Raw genomic sequence first — 19,916 nt, 5'->3', positions numbered from 1 at the left:
CCTCACACAGACAGAGCTCTACTTAAATAATCCTTATGGGGAAACAGGTTAATGTAAATAACTCCAGCCTCTGTAACAGCAAACTTGGGTAGATTTGAAAGAAAAAAGAAACTTTTATTTTTCTTCCCTTAGGGTTGTTGTGGCTGACCTCTGCTCAACTACGGCAACAAACACATACAGCTCAATGGTAGGATGTGTACATGAAAATTGAGGGTTTGCATTATTTGGTGTCATCAGTTAGGAAATGTGAAAACTTCACTTGTTGTAGTGGAGCCCATGAAGATTTTCTGTCACACATTTGGACTCAAGAGCTCCAAAATCCTCCTACAAGGCTGTAAGAAGCTTTTCCTGGGAAGTGCATCTGGGCATAGTTATAACTGCTTCTCTAGAATAGTTTTTGTTTTGGAAAGGAAAAGTATTGCAATAATTTTGACAGAAAAGGTAACTTTCTCAAATGATAAACAGAAGAGAAATTTATGCAATTCAGTCCTCCAAATCTGACAGATGCATGCTTACCATTCATAGCTGTATGAAGGCAAAGTTGAAATGAAAGCAAGCTTAGAAAAAGGAATTTGGATTGTTCCATTGCTGCTGCTGAACATCAAACAGGCAGTAACTGCTTTACACTTGCTCTGTACAAGTTGTCTTTCAGTACACTTTCCTAGCAGGCTAACATAACTGCATCAACATCAGCTACTGGGCTTATTCTAGTTTTCCGAGGATGTCTAGTTATACTAATTCCTCTCTATTCAAAACAAAGCAAAAATAAGCACATGCATACTTCAAAGGACAAAAACAAACAATAAAGCAACACTAGCAAAGCAAAATGTAGAAACTGCATTTATGGAAGGGTTTACAGAATCTGGAGCACTTGGCTTAATGGAAGACAAACCAAAATGTGACAAATCTGGAAAAAGAAACTTTTCAGAGGTACAGTTTTTATAAACCACTTAGCACACCTGAATCTCTCATATTGACTGATAGCTGCAGAAGTTTTGAAGCTGTTCTTTGCAGCTGTTCTCACCTTAGCATGAAAATTTTCCACAGGTCTACCTGTGGATGTCTACCTCCACAAAGTTTACAGTTTCTCAAATGAAAGGAGAATCTCCCTCTGGTGAAAATTTGGGACTCAAACTTGTTATTTCAGAACAGAATTTCAAAACGTGTTGGGTTCAAGGTTAACTCTCCAAACTCAAAACAGCAACAGACTTCTGATGTAATAACTGAGGATATGAAAAGTGTGTTCCCCTAGTCCTTAAACTCCAGAAAGAAAGCTTGGTTGTGTCAGAGAGAAAATCAACTCTCCCTCTCCTGGCTCCCATGTACTACAAGCAAGTTGCCTAGGAGCAAAGCATTTAAACATGCTTACTCTGACTTGTGATAGCTCAGTAGCTTAAAGGCATTACTCCTCCAGTTTAGAAATAGATGGGGAAAGATACTCCCTTACATATCTCAGTAGTTCTGGCTCACAGTCTTAGATTCTGGTGTAAATCTATTTTCACTGTCAGCATAAGCTAGCATACTAAACTGGAGCTAAGGCACAACGCACATTCAATTCTGATGGCTTTGCTGGGGGGGAAGCACACATGAGCGCAATAGCAGGATGTCTGGGAGCAGCAGCTTAAACCAGTGTATCAAAATTCACTGGAACTCATCTGTCACTGTCTTTGCTCTACTATTGTGAAACAGCCTATCCAAGCCTATGGCTTATTTTCACTTCTTTTCCCTTGCTGCTCTTCTTAAAATGTTACTAGTGCAGCTTGTCAGATTTTCTTCAGCTTTATAAGCAGGAACTAAAGGCACTGTACTGAGAAATAAGTGAGAGGAGGAAGAAACACTCTTCAGTGAAAGGCATAAATGGTGCTCTAAAGTTTTTAGTTCTTTGTTATTGTGGTACTGACTGTTTTCTTTAAGATGGCTAAGGTACAAAATATGATTTACAGAAATCTAAAACTGTACAAAAGAAGACATAACATTCAGCAAAAATCTAAATTAAATCTAAGTAAGCATAAAAACTTTTAGGGAATAAACACTGAGGCATGGCATCCTGTTAGCTTTCAAATCAAGCAGCAAGACTGCTTGTATTATGATCTTAGTTCTCCCTTGTATTATGATCTTAGTTCTCCCTAACACACTCACCAATGCAAGACAATGTCTCTGATGTACTTCCATAGCCCATGATGTGCTATGGAAATCATGCAACTGAGCAATATGTTTTGCTGTTCTCTGCAGATCTATATGTACCCTTTCTAGGAGGCAGTAAGTATAGTAATCCAGGATTTCAATATTCCAGTTTTGTGCATCAGAAAGCATCAATATTTGTATTTAGTCACTCACCCATAATGTGTAGGATCCCCTGCGACTCCCTGGAAAAGTCAACATACTCTGATCTGAAACAGCAATGGATGCCAGGCCACTGCTCCTGGATGGTGGCCATTCAAAGTCAGCTTCAGCCTGCTCAGTTTTGTTTTTCTGCTTCTTTATAATCTGTAAGGTTGGGGTAGGTGGGGTGGGAGCACAGGAGACGGAGAGAGAGGGAAAAAAAAGTACTTTTTTTTTTTTATTTTTAGAACATCATATTAACTCTGTGTCAAGGCAAACTACCTAGAAAGAACACTGGAGTTTCCCTTTGCTTTTTTCACTGTTCATGCAGGGATGATTCTGACAAGCTGCTTGCAGGTTTCTCATCTAATGTCACACTGCTTGCAAGCACATAAGCAACAATACAATAAATCATAATCAGTGCCTGTAGGAATATTAGAGGTGAATTAAATAAGCATGGAAAAATGTTGCTACTGTAACACTTTAAACATTAGCAGCATCTGATGTCAAGTATTTTCTCAGATAAAGAATGCTTGCAAAGAAACATAAAATACAATATATGAGGGGAATTTCAAAGGCTCCCATGACATCTAGACATATTTCTACTGAAAACAAAGAGGTTTTAGGTGTCTAGACACTATTTTTGTTTTTGCAAATCTACACTGTTTTGAGAGAGACATATAAATTACCTACCACCCTACACTGACAGATTATTTCCTGCTACATTTGATTTCCACAACTTTCCTGGCTCCTGTTTAAAACATATACAGGATATTGTTCTACAGCATAAAAGATCTTGTTAGGCAACTTTTGATAAAAGTGTTAGCAATTCAAGTTTAGCTGATATAGACTTTGGACATTTGGACTATCTCCTGATAAGGAGAATGGATCTTCTAATATCCCTGTTAAAAAAGAAGACAGATCATTTCCCACTGAGAATATACGGATGTGGTAATGAGCTTAGTTCACATGTAACCAGACTGAATAAGCAGAGTGGTTGCTTCACTGATCCCTAAAACTCAGAATCACTCTGTTCATGTTTGGTCTTGCCTTGCTCCAGCCTGTCCAGACAAACTCAAGGGGTATTTGTTCCCACTAGCACTCCATTTTGGCCCTGCATCTGAGCCAACTGCAGCTTTACAGTCAGAAGACCAAGCTTCCCAAAAAATGCCACACAAATCAGGGTTCTGTGTATTTTGCATCTCTCTCATAGAATCCTTCACAGAATTGTACTTTAATGATTAATGTTTTCTTCTTATGTTTTCTAGATGCAGAGTTCAGTAGAGTTGGTACAGTCAAATGCCTGCTCCTTTATAGTGGAAAAACTTTGTGCCTTTTGGGAACTGAAGTATATACATAAAATCCTAGTAAGGAGTGTCCTCCTTTTCCCAGCAAGCATATCACAGACCTGAAGGAGTCTTACCTCTCAGCTCTGAGGGTGTAGGCCATCAATTTAGGCACTGGATTAAGCTTATTTATAGATTAATCTCTCTGTCAGATACAGTTGATTAAGCCTAGATTGTTCTAGTTCAAGTTGCAACTTGTCATTTACTGTGTACTTACTACAATGGTGTCATCATCTTCTCTGTTAGCAGAACCACAGCTCACCAGACTAAAGAACTATGTTTTGGCTACTGAACAAGCTATGGAAAAAATGCCTGCCATACCTTCTGCACAATGGTTGTGGCCAGCTCTTCTATGAGGTCCTCCTTGTGTTCTTGCAAGTAGCAAGCCTCGTTCTGCTTGTCCTGCATGAAGACAGTTATCTGTAGATGCTAAGATCACATAAAAATGGCCTTTCCACAGAACTTGTATAGATCAGAAATTGGGTAATATGCTGTATTGGCACTGTGGGAAGAAATTGCAGGTACTTACATCATGCATCACCTGAAACACAGCATACATCTTGAATGCAAATTCGTAAAACTCATACCTAACTCTGCAGGTGATGCACACATCGTCACTTTTCTTTTTCTCTTTTGTATCTACCTGTTTTCATACTACTACCAGAATTAAAAACATGATTGCTCTGTTTAAATTAACAAAATGTGTTAGAAAATGTTACCAGACTGTCACTGTAGGTCTCTGCCTTAGAAATAGCTTCTTCCACTGCTTCCTCTGCAACACGTAAGGCCACAGCAAGGGTATCCATCATGCTGTGTCCTAGGTGAGGAAAAAATTGAAATCACTTTGTTCATTATATACATATATTTTGCATAAAAAACTGCAAAATTCAGACCAATATTCTGGACATATTTTCAAATCTCAGTTTGTTCATGGCTAAATTTATTTCCTCAATCCATAATCACGCATAGCAAAATAAACACCTTAAGAGAGAGCAATATATCTCAATTTCTATTTAACTTGTTAAATTTAGATATTAAACATGATAAAACACAGTATTTCTAAGCTGTTTATCTTAGAATCCAGAAAAATAGTTAGGAGGAAGTCATAGGAGAAAAATCCATAAGCTTCCTATAAACACCAAGAGGATATCAGAAAAAGAATGAAAAAAATATAATCATAGGAAAGGAAGAGAGAAGTAGCAAATAATGAACATTAAGACAATCATGTTAGAATAAGCATGTAATATTTGGGCTAGTAAAAGCAAGAAATCCGAGCAAGGTTCATGTGAACACAGAGGATTTTTAGTATCTTGCTAAACATTTTAGCTAAAAGACTGCTGGATCTGTAAACAGGACTTATCAACACTCTAGGCTATTTGTCCAGTAAGTCAAAGTGTAAGGACTGAGTTTTAATTGAATGAGTTTTTAGGAGTGTACCTTCTGTCTGTCTGTAGAATGTAGAGTCACTGCCACAAATGCTTCCTTCATTTTCAAAGCTCCCTTCAAGAAAACCTCCTTCTGCTCAAAAAAAAAATAAATTTCTTATACTAACCATGAGAAATATACTAACTCATGGTTAGTATAAGAAATATCCATTCACAGCAAAGATATTATTAGATTAGAATATTCTCTTAAGGTACAGTGGCACCACACACAAAGAGGAATAACCAGATATTTCCTCCTACCTTTTTGTATAAAGCATGATTGCAGCCATTTTTGCCAAAAAAAACCCACCACACTGCTTTTATGTGAAAGCCCTAGAAAATTAATTGTACTTTAAACGAGAGAAGAAGCAGCTACTAGAACATAAAACTTACATGGTGAAAGTTAAGTTTGCGGAATTTGCTTTTAATATGGCATTTGGGGTGGAAATTGATTATATATTTTAAAGGGCAACACTGTATAAATAAGCTAAAACCTAGACATGTATACTGGCATATATCTTCAAATGGAACAAAAGATTTACCTAACAGTCACACGAAGAGTAGAAGAAAGTTATCAATGACATTTAGACTCAAAGGCCTTCCTCATAAAAGTCTCATAGATCAAGCACATGCCACTCCAACTCGCCATTGCATAGTTCACAGTTCCACTCAGAGACAAATTCATTTACAATATGGCTTGAGGGAAGACAACACATTATAGTAAAGTTCTGAAGGATCCATCCCCACAATTTTTAAGTCCACTGTCCTATTTCCATTCTGACTGGTATGAGCATTCTTGCCTTTACACATATTTGTGTATTGGCTGTTAAAGAATCTTCTCTAGAAAAATGAATTGATTGCAGAGACAGCAGAAAGACTAATATATCAGAATTTAATGCATTGCTCATTTCTTCCTAGAAGTTTTTATGCCAATATTCATAAGAAACACCTAGAATTTTCACTCAGGATTAGAGAGTCCACTTACCATCATATAACTTCAGAAAAAGACAAATTAAATACTACATAAAAATTGCAGTTGCTGTAGAAATTTTGAAGGAATTACATTAGAAAAGTATCTGGTCTAATAAAGCCAGTGAAATCTCAAACATTCAGCCAGTTGTGATTTGATTAATTCACTAAAATTACCACTCTGACACAAAATACCATTTCTTCTAATCTATTTTACATCTTCAATTACTATTACAGGGTTTTTAACACAATAGTTCAGGAAGGATTGTGTCTCTTCATTTAAAAGGGTGTCACCAACACAGCATCATTTAACCATTTACAAACATAATTAAAATAAAATGTGGCCTGTTTGAAATCTTTAAGAAAGCAAAGCCTTAAGTGAGGACAATCTACGTTTTGGTCAACTTGCATATATAGAATGTATCCAATGTTAACAAAATTTTGCTTCAAATGCCATGAAATATGTTCTTAAGCCAAATGTTGAATGCAATATTATTTTCTTATCAATTGCCTACTCAGAACTACGATAAATTCTGGGACATGGACTAGAATGCAAACTGCAATTTACTTTATGGACTGAAGATCACAATTCTGCTGTTAGAAGGAGTGGCATAATTATCAGTGGAATAATTAAAATTAAATATTCTTTGAATTATTAAAACAACTCTCTAAGGCACTTCACCTCTTTTTCTCTCTCTACTATGATATTTCTGAAAAAAATATAACATTTAAGTTATTATTTTTTGAAATAATCTCAGAATTTTCATTGGTTTAGCTCGTGTGTTAAAGTAGGTAAACTAATAAGACATGAACACAGCTGTTCTTACCTATTACATCAGGACAAACTCCGCTTTCCAGTCTATGCTTCTTGTATAAGTTCTTCAGGACTTTGGCACTTCCAAAACACTTAAAGCGGCTCTTCACATTATTATAGTACCAATCCAGAGACTGGGTCCTCAGGAGCCTAAAACGAAAAATAAACAACATATTTGGAATGATTCTACAATAAATAAACCTAACTGTTTACTATCCATTTATATCAAAAGAGATCCTTACAGTGTTAGAGCATAAAAATACTAACTTCTGAATAGTTCTTCAGAGTTTGTATCTTTTATGTGTCTGGTACTAGAACAAAAAGTAAAGGCAATTACTGAGCAAATATCTGCTTGGCATTACTCAAAGTTTTGTTTTGTTTTGACTATTATCAAAACAGTTGGTCTCCCCTGTTACATTACAATTCCAACACTACAGCCTTTTGAAAAGCATAAACAAGCTTTGGAACTGCACAGGAAGGTTTTAAAAATAGCCTTTATTTCCACAGATTGAGACATAATGCAAGAACATTAGCCCACTAGTACACTCAAAAATATTTTTTTCCTAAAAGTATATCACTGCTTTTATTTATTGAAAACACTACATTGAGGACCTCAAAGCAGAATGAGAAAGAGAAGCAGGCAGACAACTTTTGGGAGGTTGTTCTCACAACTGTGGTTTGGTCTGTTACATCCAGCAATAAGCATCACTGATGTTAATAACCTAACCTACTAGATCTGTCCCCAGAGCTCACACACTTTTAGAAAGCCATGAGATACTGTTCAGCTCCATATTCTTTTCTACCTGGCAGAGGGCACTCACTTCACCTCTTCAGTGGTTGGTGGTGGAGCATATGCCATATGCCCAGGAAACATAACCACAGGTTACTGCAGGGAAACCCACAGTACACCCATTTGTTTCCTATAGAAGGTGACAATGGATCCTAAGCATCTAAGCTCTAAGGTCCTACCTGTAAATTAAAGCTGATTTACCCAGATGCCTGCAGGAAGGAGAAATAAGCTTGAGCCAGCAAATATGAGTTAATTCTGTGCATTCTCTTTCCTGTCTGAGCCCATTTGTTCCTCTGCATACTGCCACAGTTGTTTATTTTTCGTTAATTTACTGCACTTACAAGTGCAGGAACCAAGATATTTTGATATGACATGAAAACAGTACAGGCTACTGTCCTGGTTTCAGTTAGGATAGAGTTAATTTTCCTCCTAGTAGCTGGTAGGGTGCTATGTTTTGGATTAGGATGAGAAGAGTGCTAATAACATGCTGATGTTTTAATTGTTGCAGAGCAGTGCTTGCACTAAGCCAAGGACTTTTCAGCTTCTCGCTCTGTCCTGCCAACAGGCAGGCTAGGGGTGCAGCTGGAGCTGGGACAGGACAGACCCAGGACAGCTGACCCAAACTGGCCAAAGGGGTATTCCATACCATGTGACCTCATGCTAAACAATATATAGGGGTGGCTAGCCAGGGTGGGGGGGCCGGCTGCTTGGGGTTAGGCTGGGCATTGGTCAGTGGGTGGTGAGCAACTGCATTGTGCATCACTTGTTTCGTACACATTATTATTATTATTATTATTATTATTTATTATTATTATTGTTATTATTATTTTCCTGCTTTAATAAACTGTCTCTATCTCAGCCCCTGGGTCTCACTTTCCCATTTCTCTCCCCCATCCCAGAGAGGGAGGGGGGAGGGTGAGTGAATGGCTATGTGGTGCTTAGCTGCCAGATGGGTTAAACCACAACAGCTATGAAGGCAATTCCCCCCTTGTACTAATTACTAAAATAGAGGTCTTAAACCTAGAAAGCCCATGAGCTTGTTATGTAATTAAGCAGAAATGACGCAGAAGAACTTAGAAATCAAAATGCTAAGGTTAGTGACCAGTGTCAATATGCTAACCCCCACAGAAATTATGTTACTGTCAGTAGTGCTGGACTCTCATCACTTCCATACTTGAAGAAATTCAATGATTTAACTCCATTTATTAAATCTGGGGCCTTGGGTAAAAAAGCAAAACACAAAACCCAGTCTAACCTTTAGATTTTTCTTCAGGGACTCCGGACTTTTCTTTATAAAATGAAAAGCATATAAAAATCCACAGTTTTTGTTTAACATATGCCATTTCACAAGGAAATAAAGTCTCACCTTTTGTGAAACTAACAGTGTAGTTCTTACTCAGCACTAAACTTTAAGAGATGCTCAATAGAGACCAAGTATGCAGAGCAGAGGTTTCAGGTAAGTGCTTCCAGTCAATCTCTCGATTTTTTGATTGTCAGTATAGTTAAACAGGAATATCTGCTTCATGTAAAGCAGAACATCATGATCTAGTCCATTCCTCTGTCACCACTGGAAAGTGTTTAGTAGCAAACAACAGCAGTGATAAGAAATGTGTGCCTGTGGTGCTTAGGAACATGGTCTAGTGGTGGACTTGGTATTGTTATGTGATGGTTTGATGATGATCTTACAGGGCTTTTCCAACCTAAATGATTCTATGATTCTATGCATAGGTCTGTCTGTGAAGCGGAAGATTTCTGAATTCCTGCAACTCTGCTACCAAGGAACCAATTATGATCAGGAATCAGGTCCAGAGCAGGGCTTGGCAGCTGGGACATCGATGAATCCATGAATGGAGGCAAGTTGCTCTGCAGTTCTTTGGTGTTTTGAGAGCCTAACTCCTTTGTTGGCAGGAACTGTGTGCTTTCATGTAAACTGTACCAGAAAGGAACAAACACTGTCTTCTGCTTGCTGAATTTGATTCCACTTAATTCCATTTTGTCCACTCAGTTTCTGCATGTGCTAGGAGCATAATATATCAGTCAATATCATGGAGTCACAATCATTCCTATAGATATAACTAAATTTGGATAACTGGGCTGGAAGAGGCTTAGCAAGAGGTATTAGCCAGGAAAAATGCTCTTCTGCCCCATATTTTTTCCCCATGTTACCAAGTTTTCCTGGGTCTTGTCAATGCTGTTTTTGTAAGAACAGAAAGCTAATAGCACTGTTTTCTTAAAAGGATGGTATGGTGCTTTGCAGCTAACACAATTTAAAGGTAGGCTCTGTATTTGTAATAATAACATTTTCCATACATGAACGTTGGGAGAGTAAAATTGATAAGAGATTACACATCTCAAAGAAACAATGAAAGAAGACATGCTTGCTTCTTTGTACTAGCTAATCTGGTATAAACAACAGGGTTGGGAATTTTTTTAAACTTCCTCATTTCTGCAGGATTAACACTTTGTGAGTAATCTAATTATCTCATGCTTCTCTCTTATGTGTTGGAGAGCTACCAACAGCTCCAAATCTATGATTCTGTCCTGCATACATTTTACAGGAGATTATAAGGTCTCTTCTAAAGCTTTTCAGCCTCTTAACTTTCAAGTAAGTCACAATGTGCCTGCTGACTCTTCCTGGGGAGAAAGGATTTGTAGAACAGAGCAGTTCTTGTTATAGATACTAAAATAAAGGGCCCACTCAAAAGAAAAATAAGAGCGTTTTACCCTTGTTTCAAAATCCTTTAATATTGACCTCTATTTTAACGTAATGCAAAAGAACAGCAAAGGCTGTTCCATGAGGCCAGAGTAATGAAAGACTATGCCACTACTAGCATTAAATTGTAAAAATTTAACGCTTCCCTTATGACCACTAATAGAATGTGTGCAAGTTCTCTCCACAAAATCAAATTCACACAGAAAGGATATTAATTGTATGCATTTTAAAGAAGCAGGAATAGTTGAAGCTATTTCTCTTTATTTCTGTGCCACAAAGACTGCTATGTCTTTATTTTTAAATACCCTGAAATGCTAAGGACAGTCTTTGTGTTATATAATATTACCATAGAGCTGAGTTACATTTTGACGTACTTTTTGCAGTGGGGAATACTGTGATTTTAAAATTCTGCTTTACTAGAAAGTGTGAAAGCTAAACAGACACTTGTGCTTTAATAACAGAAAAACTTGAACGAGTATTAAAAGCCCCAGCCTTTTTTTTAGTGTAGCAATTTGTTTGCTTTAATCAAGTAGCACCACACGAGTAACAGATAAGCTCATGCAAAATTTTTATAAGCAGGAATATTCCATGAAGTTTTCAATACATTTCTCACCTCCAGCTCTCAACCACTCTTTAGGCTTCTCCTGAGGAAAAGAGTACACCAGCTGTGCTGCGGAGTGAAGACATGAACCATATCTGTCCTTATTAGTGGTGATCACAGGAAAATCATGTGAAAGACTCCACTTGTGATTACAAGCATTCACTAATCAATTCAGACGATATTGTTTAGCAACTTATTTACCACTTTATTTTTTTCTTCTAAAATGTGAGGTTTTATCTGGTCTGAAGGCTGTAGGAAGCTTCTGCAGTAGATTTTCTCTAAAAGGTAGTACCAATGTAATGTTCACGACCTTAATCTCTACTTATAATGCAAGATAAACTACAAGGAAGCAGTTTTTAATGACATTTTTCCATGAACTTTGTGAGAAGTTTTCTCTCAAAGTAATTCAGAAGAACTTGTCTCTTTTTGACAGGAAAAATTGTTCCTTCAAATAATTTCTTCTTGTTTAGCTCAGTCTTCCCCTCCCCTTACTAGTCCAGCACTGCATTTACTAGTAACAGATTTAGGGGGCACTGTTGTGATTTTCATTATTAACTCCATTTTCAAGGGCTTGTAACATTGTGATGAAATTTTCCCTGTGGTTCTTACTTCATAAAATAATAAAGAAATAATGAAAAGGACCCAACAGCAGACCTACGGAAGTGATATCAGCCATATAGAAGATATGGCACTGGTCAGCCCAGAAACACAGACACACCGCAGCAATTTCTCAGGCAGCTGATGATCAACTCACACCAAATCAAGCTCACAAGAAGCCAAATAAAACAGCTGCTGAAAATAACTTCAAATAACTTCTACATGGGGGGAAGGATTTTAAAAATTGTTACTCTGTGCTTCTTGTGCTGTGTCCACTTACAGCAGAGGTCTCCATGTAGTATATACAATGTCAGATCTCTCCTGACTTGTGTTTAGCAATGGTCTGGATTCAGTCAGGAAGGGAGTTGCTTTACAAGTCTTGCACATTTTCATTTTTGTGGATATGGTATTTTATTTTTTTTTACATTAAGTAATAAAAACTAAAAAATAAAATTAAAAAAAGGCAAAACTGAAACAAAATGAAACAAACCATAAAAAAATCCAACAAACACGAACAAATCCAGCTTTGAAATACAGAACAGGACTATCCAGAGACCAGAACTGCTGCTCTGTGGGAAATTCCAATAGCAATGCAACCATGTCAAATCAAAAAAAAACAATCAAAGTTAAAATGGCAATCACAGAACCTCATACACCGACTCTGTCCTTCTACTGTCCTCACTCAGGAAATGAAGCTCAAGATCCTCATTTCCATTTCCCAGGCACTACATGGTCTCAGCCTGAGGCCCAGAGAAACAATTAAGATTTAGCCTGTCACTTCTTATTTAACCGGTTTTAGAATAAACTTGCTTCAAACTCAGCATCCTGTAGTATTCTTTCTATGCCAACAGCAATATTTCTTTCTTTTTACTTTTTTTTCCTTGCGCTGATATTTTAGGGCTTATAATGTACTGGAACTAAAGTGTTTCAGTTTCTTTCAGTTTCAGTGAAATCAAACTTAATTCTAGGTTAAAAATCAAATATACTGCCAGGGTAAAGAATACAACTTCATTTTCTTTTCCTTCAGGATGGACCATTACTGTAGTACACAAGCACAGCACATATGAGTATCCTGCCAATGCTTAGTTCCCCGAAAATCAGACTTAAAAACATAAATTGAGAAAATTCAGCCCCCAAGGTCCTGAACATGAACTTCTAGACATCAGATTGAGGCCAAGCTCCTGTCATTCCAAAGATGGATCTTATATTTGCACATACCCTGTCTGTGAAAGGCAGCTTGTTCACACCTCAAGAACGACACCTGCTAAACACGAAGCCCAAAATGCTGCTGTTAACCCTTTATGATACTTCCTTCCCAAACTTAACATTGAAAACCTATTGCCCTATTTCTGTTTTCCCTTTCTTTTCATTAGAAAGTGCTTCTCTTTACACAGCTGATTAATATTACCAGTCAGCCCTGATGAAAATTAAGTAAGATGCCACTGGATATTTGAAACCAAATTGAAAGAAGTTCAAATCCAATGCTTGCCTAAAGCTGGAAAGCTCATATTCCCAAGATGGAACATTTGACTTTTTAGCTTCAAAAAGCTTTTTATGAGGGTATCTTAAATTACAGGGTACATTCATTCTATTTGTGTATAATCTACAGGATTTATTTTATGATGTGGAAATCACAAATATACAAATAAAAATGTTGCTACTGAAACAAACCTTCCCCCATAAACAAAAGGACAGATTTCACTTTATCGGAATGCATTTTCCCCTAGAAATTTCATTTCAGGCGAAATTCTGTATTTTTGTTTTTCCCTTATCTTACTTTGCTGTAAAATACACTTCAGTATCTCAACATTTTTTCAAAGGGGAGAAATTCTGTATCCTGGTCACCCCTGTACTGGATATTTTTAAGGCAAATAACAAGAATTAATCAATATGCATAATTAGCAAATTTATTACACTCATATGCATGCAACATGCTAAAGCAAGCATTACAAATTTATTCTCTGTATCTATCCATTGAAGTAAGGCAAATTTCAAACAAAAAAAAATCATAAATAAACTTCAGAATGCAGAGAGCAACATCAAAACACTCTCAGGAAAATCTGGTCATTGAACTTTGCATTAATACTAATGAAATGAAATTATTTTCAGTCCAAATATAACAACTAAAACATAACAGATACCAAATGAAACTATAGAACACTAAGCAATTTTGATTAGTTATCTAAATTACCTAAGTGAAGGATTTTCTTTCTGCAAACTTCATTTTTAATCCACAGATTCTTGAAAAACAGCTGAACAAAAAATAAGCGAGGTCGATGCAGCATAAAAATTTTCACAAAAAAGATACAAACTCCACTCCATCAGAAAAAAATACCAGAGGATAAACCATGCAAATTAATTCTGTAATCCTGATTAGAAAAATACCCAGGGCTTTTAATATAGAGCTAAAGAACACCAAAAAGACAACAATCCTCTGCTTTAAGGTCTGTTTCTGCTCTTGTGTTGGGAGAAAGCTGTGAACAAGCTGCTGTGAAATGTCAGCAAAGAAGAGAAAAAACATCACCATGTAAATTCAAAGAGAAAACAGAGCTCATTTCAAGATTATTTAAAGAAAGAAATTTTAAAAATAAAATAAGCCAAAAACCCTAAAACTTTGATGGGTAGTGAAGAGATGCAATTCTGCGATTCTGCGATCTTTTGTAATGGTACTCTCTCCCTGCAAGCCCAACTTGTGCTAAGCTAGGCTGTACAGCCTTCTTCTGGGAATTAAGTGCACAGTGACTCCACCACCTGCTCCCTGAGATTACATGTATTTGTAGCTTTTCAACTCCACAAGCCACACTACAGCTAAGAAACATGCTGTTCAACTGGAGGCACTGCTTTCTTACATATATACATTTATATATATATATATATATGTATGTATGTATCAGTATATATAATGTATTATATTCACAGCAGGAGCATAACACATCCAAATCCAAGTCTCACAAGCTCCTGAGCTGGGGGATATAAAGAAAGCATTTCCTTGCCACCCACCCAGCCATGGCAAGGAGGAAAAATGAGATGGAGTGATGCTGCACTCCCCAGAAAGCAAAGCACCCAGACACAGTTTGGATAGTTATCCTGCACAGTTCAAGCAAAAAGATTTTCTTGAATTACAGTGGGAAACGGGCTAGATGGGAATAGCTGGTTAGTCCTAGAAAGAACAGCTCAGCCACCAACTGCACCTCAGCAGCTCTTCCCAGCATGGACCAAGAGCATGACTTGGGCAAGACTGAGGTGAGGGTATCAGATGCTGTGCAATGGTGCTGTCTGCTTCCACATGCCAGTGAGCGTCCTGAACATAAAGTGTGTGCCTACTGAGCTTTTTACCATTCTTTGCCTTTAGCTTTCTCTGTTTTGTGCTACTTGTGAGTAGAGCTCTGTGATTAAGATGTAAAAACACAGGACAATTTTTTTTTTTTTAAATATAATTTCTTTTTTCAAACCAACTCAAGTCACCACATTTAAAATGAACATTTTTCCCTTGTGTGTTTTACCCTGTTGCACAGAAAATATTTTTAGTTGGAAGCTTTATTATGCAAGCTGTCCAGCAGTCTGACAAAGCTAAATTCCATCTTACAGCTGAAAACTGTAGGAAAAATTCCAAAGCCTTTACAAATTATACAAATGAGACTTTAATCCCAGCTGGCCTCACTAACATCTGGGCACACATACAAATATACTTTTCATATGGATTTTCTGCTATTTGAATAATGAAAAATAGAAAAAGAAAAAAAAAAAACAACTCTATTTTTTTAAATAGTTGTATCACAATGATTAAAAGAAAACAGTCCTATAAGTACAGATTAGCCATGCTGTCAGAGTAATAAAGCTGTTTCTGTAAAACAGCCCCACTCAGAGCTCTTGGGTAATATTGAACTGCTCTCTGGAGCAGAATTTGCTTTTTTAACCATCAAAAAGCTTCAAGGCCAAACAATCCTCCTGTCTTCTACAGGGCCAGCTTATGCTGTTCTGCACAAGGGCTGGCGGTATCCTCACAGGGCCAGCCAGTTTTGATAAGATGCAGAAATGCGTATGTGATATCAGCATGTTTGTTTTAAGTTTAATCAAGAGCCATCAAGAAAAATGTAAGAAACTAGAAGAAAGGATATGAACAGGAGAGGTTAAAGCAGGTAGAGGCTGCAAAGCCACCTAGTCATGCAGCAAAGATGACTATGTGCAATGGATTGTCAAGTCCCATAGTGCTGGCTTGCAACTGCTGGCAGCGAGTAGATCGCAAAAATCACAGCCCTTCTCAGCTAGATCCATGGTGTTCATTCAAGAAGAGCAATTACAACAAGGATTTTGCTCAAAAAGCACACCAAGGATTGTTGAGTTCCCATAACACTGAGATGGAAATGCATCCAAAGTGGCTGTTATTTGACCAAGATCTCTCTTCTTTCTCTTCTTGCCTTATTTGCTTTAGTTTCATTAAAAGAGGTTTTCATGTTTTGCTAAGGAAAGGCCAATGAGGCAATTTTTGTGGCATTTTTTTTTCCCAACTATGCTGCTTATGGCCTAAACAAACAAAGGGACTTACTGTCAATCCATTGTATACAAGGCTGCATACAGTATACATTTTTGCATTAAGACACTGTTGTTTCACCTGATAGTAGCAGAGAAAGTCTCAGTGCAGTAAAAGGAGGAATCCTGTGTGTGGTGGCCACAGGAAGAGACAGAGCCAAAAGAAGCTACCTGTCTTACCCTCATCTCCCATCGAAGGGGAGAGAATATAGGTCTCTTCTCAAGCTGAACTCATCCCATAAAAAAAAGAAACTTGACCACATTTTGGGGAAGCAATCCCTGCTACTAGGATTTCCAGCTGAGCAATCTGATTGCACTGGGAACTGCTGCCTGCTGGTGTGGCTCGTGGTGCAGCCTGCCAAATGGCTGCCGAGCCCAAGAAGGTCAGACACTGAGGGGTGTGTGTGTGACTCTCCTTCTGTGCATCTAAGGCGGGAGCCTTACAGGAATAAATTAAACTATCATTTCTCTCTGCACATGCACAGTTCTTCTGTCAAAAGGCTGTCGAGTAACTCTCAAGCTCTCAGACAAAGTTTCTTGTAATTCTTTCTCCATTCTTTTTTTTTTTTTTTTTTTTTTTTTTTTTTTTTTTCCCTTAGGAAAACATGAAGGTGGGACAAATGATTCACTTGCATTGCTGAAGATAAATTTGGGGAGTACTGGGGCAGTCAGTCAGTACAAGGTGGTGCATTAGGGGTATCTTCAGTGTACCTGCTGCTCCATTAGTGTACCGACCTTATTTTAGGAGGTGAGAATAAGAGAAATCACCAGCCATTATGCAACACATCCAGGGACAGGAAAAAGCCTATTATATAAAGTGTGAAAATATTATCACATGATTGATGTCATTCTTTACTTGCCCTATTAGAAAGACAGGGCAGATGCTGAAGTGCATTCTATTACATACATACCCATGGGAAAATCATTTAATGACAAATTTTTAAGGATAGCGCTATGGACAGTGCAAGCATGTTTTCATCCAAATGATGCACAGCTTTGTAGAGAGACCTCTCAACTTCCCTCTGTCCCACCTTACAAGAGAGCGCTAGCCAGGTCACACAACAAAGACAAGATTTGAGGTAGATGCATGCACATAGGATCCTGGGACAGGCAGAAAGCTGGTCACACGATACAGAGGGACAAAGATTTGTGGGGTAGCATTGCAACCTTGGTAGATTACCTATTTGCATCCTGCCTAAGGTTCATGGTGCAGGAAGAACTTGCATGTACACTTGTGGGATTGCATTGAGACAGGAGCCACAGCACCTGCAGCTTTCGGTATACTAGGCAGAACAGGTCTGAAAAAGCTGGAGAATACCAGTCTTACATGATACAGAATTATTTGACATGAAACAGAACAGTTGAGAAAGATAGACTATTGTGATTTGTTTTCAACCAAGGCAAAAGACAGCCTGCCTTTAAAATGATGAAAAACAAATGACTACTTGCTCAGGTGTCCTGGTTTCAGTTAGAACAGAAGTTTCAGATAGAACAGAATTAATTTTCTTCCTAGCAGCTGGTGGAATGCTGTGTTTTGGCTTGGGATGAGAAGAGTGCTGATAACAGCCCGATGTTTTAATTGTTGCAGAGCAGTGCTTATACCAAGCCAAGGACATCTCAGCCTTTTGCTCTGTCCTGCCAACAGGCAGGCTGGGGGTGCAGTAAGAGCTGGGAGGGGACAGACCCAGGACAGGTGACCCAAACTAGCCAAAGGGGTATTCCATACCATCTGACGTCATGCTAAACAATATATAGGGGTGGCTAGCCAGGGGGAGGGGGCCGGACTGCTCGGTTAGGCTGGGCATCGGTCAGCGGGTGGTGAGCAATTGCATTGTGCATCACTTGTTTATATATATTATTATTATTTTCCTATTATCACCATTGTATTATTATTATTATTATTGTTATTATTACTTTGTTATTATTATTTTCCTGTCTTATTAAACTGTCTTTATCTCAACTCACGGGCTTCACTTTCCATTTCTCTCCCCCATCCCAGAGAGGGAGGGGGAGGGTGAGCGAACGGCTGCGTGGTGTTTAGCTGCCAGCCGGGTTAAACCACGACATCAGGACACAATAAATGGAGAGTAGAAATCAGAAGAATCAGAAATACAGAGCTGTGCTATCCAAGGCCAGAAACTTCAACCAATGCCTCCCCAGGCATGTTTTAGAAATCACAGAATCACAGAATAGTCTAGCTTGGAAGAGACCTCAAGATCATCGAGACCAACCTCTGACCTAACACTAACAAGTCCTCCACTAAATCATATCGCTAAGTTCAACATCTAAACATCTTTTAAAGACTTCCAGGGATAGTGACTCAACCACTTCCCTGGGCAGCCCGTTCCACTGCCTCACAACCCTTTCAGAAAAGAAGTTCTTCCAACCTAAAACACCCGTGGTGCAACTTTAGCCTGTTCCCCCTTGTCCTGTCACCAGGCACGTGGGAGAACAGACCAACCCCCACCTCGCTACAGCCTCCTTTAATGTACTTATAAAGAGCGATAAGGTCGCCCCTGAGCCTCCTTTTCTCCAGGCTGAAAAATTGAAGAGTGCCCAGCCTTCCTGGACTCATCTATCCTTCAGAACCACTCCCCAAGGGACTCTACCAACCAGGGTCCTGAACAGCTCAAAGTCGGACCCCCGGAAGTCCAATACATCAGTTTTACTGGTCCCCTTCCTGGCTTCTCCAAGAATGGAGAACGCTACCATTTCATGGTCACTCTGCCCAAGACAGTTTCCAACCACCACATCTCCCACCAGTCCTTCCCTGTTTGTGAACAGAAGGTCTAGTGGGGCACCTCCCCGGGTAGGCTCACTAACCAGCTGAGTCAGGAAGCTATCTTCCACACTCTCCAGAAACCTCCTAGACTGCTTTCTCTGGGCTGTGTTGTGCTTCCAGGTTATATCTGGGAAGTTGAAGTCCCCCTCGAGAACAAGTGCTGACGATTTTCCAACTTTTGTCAGCTGCCTGTAGAATTCCTCATCAGTCTCCTCATCCTGGTTCGGCGGTCTATAACAGACCCCCACCAGGATGCTTCCCTTGTTGGCCTTCCCGCTGATCCTAACCCGTAGGGAATCAATCTTATCATTCCCAGTCTCAAGTTCCACAACATCAACTCTTTCTGATATAGAGAGCCACCCCACCACCCCTTCCATGCTGCCTGTCCTTTCTGAAGAGCTTGTAGCCAGACATTGCAGCACTCCAGTCATGAGAATGGTCTCACCATGTTTCCATGATGGCAACCATGTCGTAACCTGCCTGCTGCCCGGTGGCTTCCAGCTCCTTCTGTTTGTTACCCATGCTGCATGCATTAGTGTAGATGCACTTCAGTTGGGCTATTGCTTTCTCTCCCAGCCTTGCCATTGTTACCCCTGGCACAGCTCTAACAAGCCTTGTTTCAGTGCCGTCCCCCTTCTTACCTAGTTTAAAGCCCTCTCAATGAGCCTCGCCAGCTCCTGGCCTAGGATCCATTTTCCCCTTAGAGATAGGGACCCGTCTGTGGTCATCAGGCCGGGTGCCAAGTAAAGCACCCCATGGTCAAAAAAAAAAAAATTTCTCTGTTGGCACTAGCCTCTGAGCCATGTGTTTATCAGGTGGGCTTTCCATGTCCGCTCTGTACCCCTCCCTGCCACTGTAGGGATGGACGAAAATACCACCTGTACTCCTGCTCCATCCACTAACGGTCCCAGTCCCCTAAAGTCCCCTTTGATGGTCTTCAGGCTTCTCTCTTCAGTGTCATCACTGCCAGCCTGGACTATTAAAAGAGGATGATAGTCAGAGGGCCAAACCAGGTTGGGAAACTTCCT

General features: G+C 39.0%; 1 protein-coding gene and 1 long non-coding RNA gene across 6 annotated transcripts in view; one reads left to right on the top strand and one right to left on the bottom strand.

Annotated features, from left to right (window-relative positions):
- Positions 1-19,916, bottom strand: part of MYRIP (myosin VIIA and Rab interacting protein) — a 231,963-nt gene that overhangs the window by 57,637 nt on the left and 154,410 nt on the right. For all 4 annotated transcript variants that reach the window (XM_084511564.1, XM_084511567.1, XM_084511565.1 and 1 more), the window contains 5 exons: positions 6,889-7,025; positions 5,106-5,186; positions 4,388-4,485; positions 3,990-4,070; positions 2,338-2,487 (listed from right to left, as the gene is read on the bottom strand). In XM_084511564.1, coding sequence (XP_084367690.1) covers positions 2,338-2,487; positions 3,990-4,070; positions 4,388-4,485; positions 5,106-5,186; positions 6,889-7,025 — 547 coding nt within the window. The remainder of the gene's footprint in view (positions 1-2,337; positions 2,488-3,989; positions 4,071-4,387; positions 4,486-5,105; positions 5,187-6,888; positions 7,026-19,916) is intronic.
- On the top strand, positions 3,050-12,396 carry LOC311432962. Of its 2 annotated transcripts, XR_014690445.1 has the most exons (5): positions 3,050-3,506; positions 3,591-3,689; positions 8,174-8,300; positions 9,394-9,518; positions 11,016-12,396. It is a non-coding gene; the product is annotated as an uncharacterized lncRNA (long non-coding RNA). The 2 variants fall into 2 exon arrangements; XR_014690446.1 differs by lacking the exon at positions 8,174-8,300 and adding an exon at positions 3,915-4,489 and having other exon boundaries at positions 3,050-3,689.

This window comes from Aythya ferina (assembly GCF_964211825.1).
Source record: "Aythya ferina genome assembly, chromosome: 2".
Classification (NCBI taxonomy): domain Eukaryota; kingdom Metazoa; phylum Chordata; class Aves; order Anseriformes; family Anatidae; genus Aythya; species Aythya ferina.
This window is presented reverse-complemented; position numbering and strand designations above follow the sequence as displayed.